This window comes from Halyomorpha halys, unplaced genomic scaffold (genome assembly GCF_000696795.3).
Source record: "Halyomorpha halys isolate HHAL.00 unplaced genomic scaffold, Hhal_1.1 Scaffold916.1, whole genome shotgun sequence".
In the NCBI taxonomy this organism is placed as follows: Eukaryota; Metazoa; Arthropoda; class Insecta; order Hemiptera; family Pentatomidae; genus Halyomorpha; species Halyomorpha halys.
The window spans coordinates 537123-548628 of NW_027108073.1; the positions used below are offsets into that span (position 1 = coordinate 537123).

Genomic DNA, 11506 nt, shown 5'->3' on the forward strand with positions numbered 1-11506 from the left:
ATATTCATATCTAGTATACCATAGCAAGGGTGTCTATGGAAACTAGTGATCGAGTTAAATATATTGCATACATTTTCAGTTGGTTCCCATCAGGAAACGATGGAGATACATAATATAAATATATAAAATACATAATAAAAATACATGAATGTGTACGGGGAACTCTTGGTCAGCCTTAGAACCGCTAAAGCCCTGTATAAGGCAATTTAATTATTATTTATAATTAACACAAGTGACATAAAATAATTAATTAAAAGCTTTCTCTACACCTAATACATGACAAATACAAAACTGATTTATTTATTTTCTTCTAGTGTACACTTACCTAAAGAATTGCGATTGCCAGGAATGATAACAGTTGTTGTTACATAGATATATCTGTCGAGTTGTTATTACACTATAGTCTTGATAATGGGGCTAATTTTAACATTTATCAAACAATGTCGCTCCCCTGAGCAAATTCATAATTCTAAGTAAGAAGTATAAATAGTTTAAATTATGGAGAAGAAGGACGGTGAACAGAGAAACACAAATAGTTGTTGTATTGTTATATATTATATAAATAGTTTAATATATTGCAGTCTTCGGGAGTCTTGATTGAAGAATGCCGAAAACTCTCCATGTGAATAATACGGTGAGCTCACCTTCCAACTCTATCGTATATTTGGGCGTAAAACTAGACCGTCATCTTAAGCTTTCTGCCCATTTATATCAGAAGGCGAGAACAGTAAGACGAAAGTCATATCGTCTCAACCACCTCCTCACTTCTCCGGCTCTCTCATTGAGATTGAAGCTGCAGATATACAAAAGTATTCTGAGACCAGCACTACTATATGGGGCACCATTGTTTACCCACATATCGGATGGAACCCAGCGCCTTCTTCAAACTTTTCAGGATTCGATGTTGAGGAAAATCGTGGAGGAGGAAGAGGCCACCGGAGCTGCATCAATTGTTGGAGTTGCCTACTGTGCCGGAGTTCATCAAGCGACGACACATCAAATTTTTCGATTCACTTCAGTACTGTACGAATCAGTTATTCAACACGTTAACACCTGCCCCCCCTCCGGTGCGTTGGCAACACACTACGTAAGGTCACGTAGTATTAGGATTAAGTTTTTATTAGTTAAATTCAGAAATAATGTGTGCCCCAACAGATTACACTCTTTTATAAATTCTGACAACAAAAATAATACACTCCAAAAGACTCCTTAGAATGTAGATGTTCTACAGAAAAAGGAGAAAGTTCATTGTTGATAAATACGCCATTAAAATTTTGAAGGGGTTTTGAATAAAAAAAATAATATATTGCCGCTAGTTATTTTTTCATCAACGGTGTTTGGAAAGGATTTGATTTTTCTAAATAAGATGCTAATGTAATGTTGAGTAATGGGGTCGAAAGATATCCTATAATGTCTTGGTACCCTTTCCAAGAAGCAGCGTAGTTCAATGCTGTGAAGCCCCATTTGTCTTCTAGCTCGGTATTGGCTCGATGCTGTCGAAGAAGTTTGACAATTTGGAAGTGACCCCTGTTAGCACTGCGATGCACAGCATTCCTTCCTTTGATGTCAGGCCTTAACCCTTCCACTCCGAACTGTAAAAGTAACGCAACAACTTGAGTGTGCCCTTCCCTCGACGCTATAAACAACGGAGTTTCCTCATTAGTGTTAACTCTACTGCTGAGCTCACGTCGTTTCCTTAGTAGCATTAACATTATTTCCAAATTACCATTTAATGCTGCGTAATGTATGGGGAGATTTAGCAATTTATCTCCTCTAAATACGTCAGCTTCATTTAACAGAAGTATTTCTACACATCCTGTGGAATTGTCTCTACACCCAATATGCAAAGGCGTCATGAGTTCAGAATCTAATAGGAAAATACGACCATGTTCTGCTAGCAAAGAAAGAACATCTTTTTCACTCTGTTTATCACTGGGTTTATCATTCCGTTCACAAGCCATGTGAAGAGACGTACTTCCTTTTTTGTTTCTAATATAGGGACTAATATGAAATTCAAGCAATAATCTGACCAGATCTGAGTGTCTTTCCCTAGCGGCAAAATGCAATGCCGTCATACCATCAACATCTACTGCTTCTACACTTGCTCCTGCGTTCAATAAGATGTAGGCAATTTCCTTATGACCCTCGAGAGAAGCGAAGTGTAGAGGAGTTTTGAGATGATTAGTTTTGGCATCTTTGTTAGCACCAAAGTTTAGTAGCAACTTTACTATTTCCTGCGAACCGTTCAAAGCTGCAAAGTGAAGTGCAGTGTATCCATCATTATCACTATAATTTAAGGCAGCTGGAGGTTGGGAAAGTAATAACTGCGCTATTGAAAGCGAACCAAGTCTGCATGCGATGTGTAAGGGAGTCGTCCCGTTCATATCGGTAGAATCCTTATTAGCTCCATAATTTAAAAGCAATGTCACTACTTGGTCATGCCCTTCCTCACAGGAATAGTGGAGTGGCGTATATCCTCGTTCATTTCTAACTTCCAATGAGGCTCCGTGCGACATCAACAGACTCACTATTTCCGTGACCCCTAGGTAGGAAGCAATGTGGAGTGCTGCCAACTTATGGATCTCTGTTACATTAGTCTGAGATAAAAAGAACTCTATATCAGAATCTGCATCCATAAACTTCGTGAAATTCGCACTTGAAACTTTATGCGTACATGCTTGCAGTATTAATTCAACCATTCGTACATTCTGTGACATTACGGCTGAAGAAAGGGGAAGATTACCATGAATGTCTTTCTTTTCTATATTTGCTCCATATTTGATGAGTAATTCCACTTCGTCTAGATAGCCCATTCCAGTGGCATAGTTAAGAATAACAGTTGGGTAAGATTCAAAATATGATGTCTTGTTCAATAAAATATTCACGAGTTTCAACAAATTATTAGAAACCGCATTAAACAGAATTTTCGATCCTAAGAAACTTTTATCTTCAACTTTCGCTCCATGGTCTAAAAGTAATTTTATGAATTCTTCAGATGATTTGGAATAAGCTAAATCTAGAGGTGTTCGTCCTTCTTCGTTCATCACATTGGGATCAGCATTTTTAGACAAAAGAAAGTCAATTAACTTGGAGTCATTTCTTTCTATTGCAATGTGTAATGCTGTAATATTGTTACAACCTCTTCTGTTAATGTCATCCCTGTGATCTAGCAAGGTCTTTATCACGTTCATATTGAGATTATAAGCGGCGTGCTGGAGAGGAGTATAGCATATGTAATCTTGGTATCCTAAACTAGCATTGTGGGATAGCAAATAGTCGATGACAGCAACGTAACCTTTTTCAACGGCTTCGTGCAGCGCAGTTTGGCCATTGAGGTTTTGTCTGTTCACATCAGCCCCACGATTTATTAGAACCTCCATTATTTTACTATCATTACTAACCGCTAAACTGAGTGGTGTGTTCCCCGCTGGGCCCTTCATATTAACATCCGTTCCGTGATTCAGAAGTTGGATAACCATTTTTAGGTTTCTCCTCTTTACTGCGTGATGTACTGCTGCATCATGAAAAGTGTCTGTTATATCTACACTTGCATTTCTCTCCAAAAGGAAATTAAGGATAGCTTCGTGGCCTCTTCTAGCAGCAATATGAAGAGGAGTTCTACCAAACTCTCCCACACTATCGATGGCAACGCCATGATCTAGGAGGACCTTCACAACATTCAAATTATTAAAATATACTGCATCGTGTATTGGAGCATCATTACTTGCATCTCTGATATCCGCACTTGCATTCCTCTCCAATAAAAAAACAGCAAGATTTTCGAAGCCCTTTTTGGCAACATAATGTAGCGGTGTGAGTCCGGCATCTCCCTGCATATTGATATTAGCTCCATGATCTAGAAGTATTTTAACAACATTTAGACTCCCATTGTTTGCTGCCACATGGATAGGAGCAGCATTATATTTGTCTCTCATTTGAATACTTGCATTTCTCTCCAACAAGAAATTAACAATATTTTCATCGCCATTCCCTGCCGCGATTTTGATAGGTGTGGTTTCTAGATTTCCCTTATCATTGACAAAAGCACCATGAGCTACGAGTGACCTCACAACTTCCATGTCGCCTACAGTTACTCCGTAATGTATTGGGGCGTAGTTAAACTTATCTCTAATATGCAAACTTGCATTCCTCTCCAGCAATAGATCGACAATAGCTTCATGACCCTTCTCAGCAGCTAGGTTCAGTGACGTTTTATTTAAATATCCCATACTATTGATAGGAGCATTGTGGTCTAAAAGTGTTTTAACAATGTTGAGGTTCCCATGAATCGCCGCATAATGTATTGGAGCGTTGTAAATTTGATCTCTTATATCCACAGTTGCGTTCCTCTCCAGCAACAAATTAACAATATCTTCGTATCCCTTCAAGGCAGCACCATGTAGGAATGTGGCACCGAAATGTCCCTTACTGTTTATATTATCACAGTGATCTAGAAGTGCCTTTATAATTTTAATTTTACCAGATAATGCTGCAAGATGTACTGGAGTGTCTTTATTTTCGGCTCTTATATCAACACTTGCATTCTTTTCCAACAGCAAATTAACAATGTTTTCATTACCATTCAGAACTGCTTTATGAAGAGGCACTAATCCGAACTTTCCCTTGCTGTTAACAATAGCACCGTGATCTAAAAGTATCTTAACAACGTTCTGTTTATTAGACAATACTGCATAATGTAATGGTGTGTTTTTTCTGATGTTTCTTACATTCACACTTGCATTCCTATCCAATAGCAAACGCATAATATTTTCATAGCCCAGGCCGGAAGCTATATGTAGAGGTGTACTACTGGAAATTCCCTTACTATTGACACAAGCACCATGATCTAGAAGTACTTTAACAACATTCAACTTACCATTATATACGGCATAGTGTAATGGAGAGTCATTGTTTACATCTCTTATATCCACACTTGCATTCTTCCCTAAGAGTAAATTAACAATAGTTTCGTAGCCCCTCTGGGCAGCAATATGGAGTGGTGTCCTACTAGAATTTCCCATACAATTGATACTACCACCATGGTCCAGAATAATCTTAACAACTTTCAGATGCCCATTAGAAACTGCATCGTGTATAGGCGTGTCATTATACATATTTCTTACATACATACTTGCATTCTTCTCTAATAGTAAATCAACTATAGTTTCGTAGCCATTCCTAGCTGCAATATGGAGAGCCGCTAATCCGAAATTCCCCTTGCTGTTGACTATAGCACCGTGATCTAGAAGTATCTTAACAATGTTTAATTTGTTATAAAACGTTGCATAATGTAATGGAGTGTCATTATTAATATCTCTTGTATTTACAAATGCATTTTTGTTCAAAAGTAAAAGAACAATATTTGCATAACCTTTCTTAGCAGCAATATGGAGAGGTGCTCTACTAAAATATCCCTTACAATCGATAGCAGCACCATGATCTAGAAGTGCCCTAACAATGTTCACATTTCCATTTGACACTGCAGCATGTATTGGAGAGTCATTATACTTATCTCTTATATGGATATTTGCATTATTTGCCAACATTAAATTAACAATAGTTTGGTAGCCCTTCCTAGCAGCAATATGCAGGGGAGTGGAACCATCTTGTTCGCTCCTGTTCATCCCAGCGCCGTGTGTTAGAAGTTCATTAATTTCCTTTAAGTTTCCGGTTTCTATGGCACGATATAGAAAATCTTTAAAATCCGGCTGAGAGTTTCTTTTAAGCCTACTACCAGGTGCCATTACTTTAAAATCCTTATCAAATGCTTCCGCTTCTCGTAGGGCATCCTCTATACTGGTTGAGTATTCTTCTTCCACATCACTCACCTCCTGAAATCATGAATAAAGGAATTATTAATGATGTATGTTTCTGAAATTAGCTTTAAATATATTTTTTTTTTTGTAAAGGAGCTGTGTTACTATTGAGATATTTGCCTTGAATTTTCGGAAGTATATAGCACTTTTGAGTTTGATGAAACAAGATACAGAAGTAGTCTTGAAGAAAGAATTAATACTGCCATTAAGTAATAGTGAGTATATATATATGTTATATACAAGAAAATAGCATCCATAATATTATTTAATATTTATATTTGGTGCGCAATATTTTATTTTATTTTTAGATTCCTTTATGAAGCCAGCCAAATTTTGTTCTTTCCTAAATAGTTACGTATTTGACACCGGTATATAGTTTACAAGTGCTCCGCAAATAATTTGTTTTAAGATCTAACCAAAAGCAATCAATTTTGAATTCGGAAGGTAGCAAAGTGTCTCCGATATTTGTTCCAAATGATTAAAATTCAATCGGTTTATAATTAAATAACCATTTTATGTAGCTTACCTTGCAAATACTTTTTTTTTTCCTTTTTTGAAAGGATGTATAAATTTGATATTGAAAAACTCATTTCTGACAAGTTGGATTATGAATTATAAATGAGAGGAGTGATAAGGAGTATTGAAGGTGGCGGATATGAAGTCAAAGATAAGATCATTAATAAAACTATTTGAGAAAATCGAAAAAAGGTGTAAAAATCGATTATATGAAGTGGCACTTCCGGATGATTGATTCTCCTGAAAATGTTGCTGTAACATCCTTGGCTGTCATTTCAGTCGAAAGGTCAAATTTGAATTTTTTCACGATTACAATAAATTTTTTTTTTTTAGTGGGATTCATTTTTTACTTAATAAATATTCTTCATCCACAAAGACCCTAATGTTCCATTTGTAACCGATCTAGCCCGAACCAGATATCAATCCATCCATTATAAACTCCCTAACCACTTAAACCCATTAGTTTCTAATCTTGCTGCCACTTTTTTCCAGGCAATCCTCTGAGGCGTCTGAAAAGAAGATGACCTGGAGACCTTATATTGTAAAATTTTTTTTAAGAGTGCTAGCACAGGGTAGTTTCTCTACATGCCTGTACCACACCATTATGATCTTACTTCAAATTTAGTTGATGTATTTTATGTACAGTTGTAATCATAATAAATATCAGTAAATAAATTTAAAAAATAAAATTATCTGGACATACGGAGTTGAGCTATGGGGCTCCACTAAACCATCTAATTCCTCTCGAATCCAATCCTTACAGTCCAAAATCCTTCCTAAAATCCCTAATGCTCTTTACAAATCAAATCATCCATCAGGCCCTCAATGTCCCCTATCTTGCCGATTTGGCCAGAACCAGATATCAATCCTTCCATAATAAACTTCCCAACCACCCAAACCAGCTCGTTTCTAACCTGGCTTCTCCTTCACTACCTAATAATCCTCCTAGACGTCTGAAAAGAAGATGGCCTCGAGATCTTCTTCTCTAGAAATGTTATTGGAGTTCTATCAGTGGGTAGATTCTCCACATGTTTTTATCATGTTACTATGTCACCTGCAGAAAATTTACTTGTTGTATATATGTGTATACAGTTGTAAATATCAATAAATAAATTATTAAAAAAAAAATAAATAAAATAAAATATATATTCTTCAAAATTTGGACCCCATCTAAAATGCAAATAATTAATAATATAAAATTATATAATAATAACAAATTTTATAATAGCATTAGTACCATTCGTAAAAAACACATACTTTTGATGTTCAGGATGTTAAAATATTATAAACAAATGAATAGTTTAAGAAGAAAAATTTCAGATGCTATAACACTAGCTGCAAATAATAATTATGGAATAAACCATAAAACAGGAACAAAAAATTTGAATATAACATATGAAGAACTCATAGGTAGATTAAAAAACTAATGAACTTCATCTTCATATTGGAAATAAAAATAGGTACCTAATAAATTTAGCTAAGTGCACTGCTAACCAGTAGAACTATAAACATGCAGCTTATATAATTTTAACATTAATAGCTTTTAAAAATCAATCTTTTGTATAATATTAATATACGAAAAAAAATTGACTTGTATTTATATTGCTGAGAATACGGGCTTTTTTACAATTGCAACTTTTTTTTTTTTCTGACCTCCTAGAAAGAAAATAATAAACAATTAAATATATACAAATAATATATTAAGTTGGCAAACTAATACATCTTGTTTTGCCAGTGTGGGAAGGTACAATTCCAGTACAATTGCAACAAATACTTTCATGAGTTTTATACATGAAAATTATTTTAATAATATAACTGGGAATGAATGAAGATAATTATGGGAATTATGTTTGGAAATGGCCTATGAATTAGGGCTGAAACGTTGCAAATATGTTAAATATATGTGTATGTAAAATAAAACTTTTTACTATTATATAGTTTTATATTAAAAAAAAATGTTGGTGTAGTGCGGTCCAAATGGTTTTGCCTCAATTATTGTATGAAGTATGCCCTCAACTGAATTGCCGGACACACTTCATTTTTGGTTTGCTGGTTCGGTTGAAGTAGACTGTATAAATGAAAGATGAACATGACTAAATGAAAAATAAAATTCTATTGTTTAAGTTACAAAAGTGTAGTGGGTGGCCAAAAGAAAACATTTATGTTTAGATGGTTAGTAAATTTTGAATGCTGGGCTATGGAATTGTAGATATAAAATTGAGGTGGTTGATGATGATGTGGATGTTAACTATTGATAGATGAACTATATGGTGATGAATGGTAATTAACTTACTCCATGGTTCTTTTTCCCTCTACATTCTCAAGCTTCTCTTCCCCTTGCTCCTGAGGAAAACTCCAAGGGTTCTACTCACCCATGGTAGATTCCTGATATCAGAGACAAAGAAAAAATGCACTGCTTCCACCCGAAGACAAGATGGCTCTCACTCACTTTAGTCTGGGATGCTTCTCTTCACTGAGAGCGCTGGAGGAGGTGAGATTCGGCTGTTGGCCACCTGGGGCGCCACTATATCCTGTAGGCCATTATGCCATGATGTTTGATGGTGCCCCCTCCAATTCAACCTTTCGGTTGCCGTAGGTTAACCGGAACAATTATTTTGATTGATAATTATTAATATATTTTAATATTGAATATTAAATAAATTTAATGTTCATTTATTCCAGTACCTAATAATAAATTTATTAAAATATTAAATCAGTAGTTTGTTTTATAATAATTGACGAAAAAATTATATATATATATATAGTTTCGGTCTGAGTCAGCTGTTACTTTGATGTCAGCTGACTGAGGGGATCAGCTGATCGAATATATATAAGAGATGTGTCAAACCCAATAAAGTCAATATTTTACGGCAGTTCAAGCGTATTAAATCTTATTCATTCTTCTCTTTTTGGACATATATATATATACTTCATATAACCACAAACTAAGAATTTTCAAAAATATCTCTTCATTTTAATTTCTTATTGAATAGGTTTATTTGATGTGAAAATCAAATGTTAGTACCTAAACGATGTATACTATATTCTATGTTCCGATACTAAACTGTTAGTGAATCTAGTGATAGTTTTAGTGAGGTAAATAAATACTTATCAATTTATTATAATTTATTTGATAAATACTTATCTAAGAGGTAGATCTGATAGATAAACACTTACAGTGAGAGCGACGTGGCATGTAGTGAAGAGGTATAGATAGACCAGGATGAGCGTCATGACAAGAACTAAGATGTTGGCACTGGTGAGGACTGCACTATTACAGTGGTCAATCCAGTTTGGCTAAGCCAAGGACGCCAGCCCAACACTCGTCATTTCTAATTTTAATCCAAATGAAGAACACATAAGGAAGTAATCGGATGAAAATTTTTCCTTGACCGCCTTCTTCAACAACAACTCACGTTCAGATTTATAACAATTAGATTAAATTTTTTTCCTCCTAAGATCTTGTTTTTTTCTGATCATGTTTGACGGAATGTAAATACATAATCATTAGAATTTGATGGGTATAATTCGAAATTTTATTAAAATTTTCAATTTATTTACTCAGGATTATTAGTATTATTTGTTCACGTTAAGAAAAATATGAACAAATTTCTTTGATTAAATTTTTATGTAATAAGCATAATATGTACTTTAACCCTAAAAAAATTCATTTTTGTTTACTACTTATCACATATCAAGTATGTTTTACATTTTAGTCAAAAGCAGATTGAAAGAAAAAAAAATATCCCATTTTGTTTTTAATTATTAACCAAAATAAAATACTAAACGTTTATTGAGGATTTTTACAGAAATATATGCTCAGTCCTCTTATGTTTATATGGGTTGTTGTTTTTGTATAATTTCCTATTTCGGTTATAACGGGTTTAAATTATTATTATTTAAATTATATTAACGGGTTTAAAGAGCTAGGGAAAGAAATTATGAGTCATTTTGTTTATGACTTCGTGCACGGTGTTTTAGATCTGCATCTTAGTTATTCTTGTGTATTATGAAAAGTTTTTAACAATTCTGAGGCATTTGTTTTGGATTTATAAAGTTTTTTTTAGTCGATTGAATTATTGAAGTTCCACAGATAGGAAAAAGGCATATCTTATTGATCTAAGCACTGCTTTATAAAGTATCAATTCATTTCTGAACGATAATTTTGTTTTTTAATATACATCTTCTTTATTTTAGTATACATCCTTTTCCTCAGGTTTCCTAATTTTAAATTAATATGACGATTGGATTACAGTTTGTTGTCTAACGCGACTCTTAAGTATTTTACGAATTAGGCTAAAGGGGTAGGATTATCATTTAAAAGTATATAAAAATTAAAATTATCGAGGGGTTTATAGGTCGCCATTTTGTAAAAATTATGGATATTGTTTTTTTTTTTAAGTTACTTCAATTTTTTTTTTAATTTCTATTAATCCATCTTAATTGTGTCCATTCAGTATAATGAGGAGTTTAAAGGTGTATCATCGGAAAGATTAATAAAAAAAAATCAACAGTGACATGACAAGAACTAATATTTTCTGAGTGGCTAATATTTCACTGTAGTATCGTATTAAAATGTGTTCTGAACTTTTAACTATTATTGGTAATGGAACGCAGACAAGTTCATTGAAGAATAACATTTTAAAACTCATTATTCAAAAAACCAAACATAATTTTTCGTAAATGATTTAATTTGTCTATGAATTAAAAAAACATACATTTTTGTAGGAAAATAATCTCAACAATTGCAATAACAAATATAAATCATTTCAAATGATGTCAAAAACTGATCCCCAACCTACTTCCATCTGCGTCATCAACGATTTTTTTTTAGAGTAATGCTTCTTAATACATATGCGCTGTATATAATAGAGCTTTATAGAATCAGTAATACTTGCCAGTAAGGATTGCCTTTTTTGTGTGTTATGATCTCCTCTTGTGAGATTGTGACATGTCTTACATCGATCAACCTACTCGCATGGCCACCTTGCTAAAGAGGTCGATGACTGTTATCCATTTGAATCCTTTCCATGTAAATGAGTCAATCTGGATGTCACTAAGTGGTTCCGATGCAGTGGGTGTTTCCTCTTGCACGGCTCTAGGCGGGTGGCGGTCGTACTTCGTACTGAGGCATATATCGCAACCTCCTATAACTTCCTGGACCGTCTTCTTCA

The 11506-nt window shown here is 34.3% G+C and overlaps 1 protein-coding gene across 1 annotated transcript; it reads right to left on the reverse strand.

Annotated features, from left to right (window-relative positions):
• Nucleotides 1-533: 533 nt before the first annotated feature.
• Nucleotides 534-9579, reverse strand: LOC106687139 (serine/threonine-protein phosphatase 6 regulatory ankyrin repeat subunit B). Its single transcript, XM_014430854.2, has 2 exons — nucleotides 9510-9579; nucleotides 534-5831 (listed from the first exon to the last, which is right to left on the reverse strand). The coding sequence occupies exons 1-2, from the start codon at nucleotides 9564-9566 to the stop codon at nucleotides 1317-1319; spliced, it is 4572 nt and encodes a 1523-aa protein (XP_014286340.1). The 5' UTR covers nucleotides 9567-9579; the 3' UTR covers nucleotides 534-1316.
• Between the last annotated feature and the right edge of the window lie 1927 nt (nucleotides 9580-11506).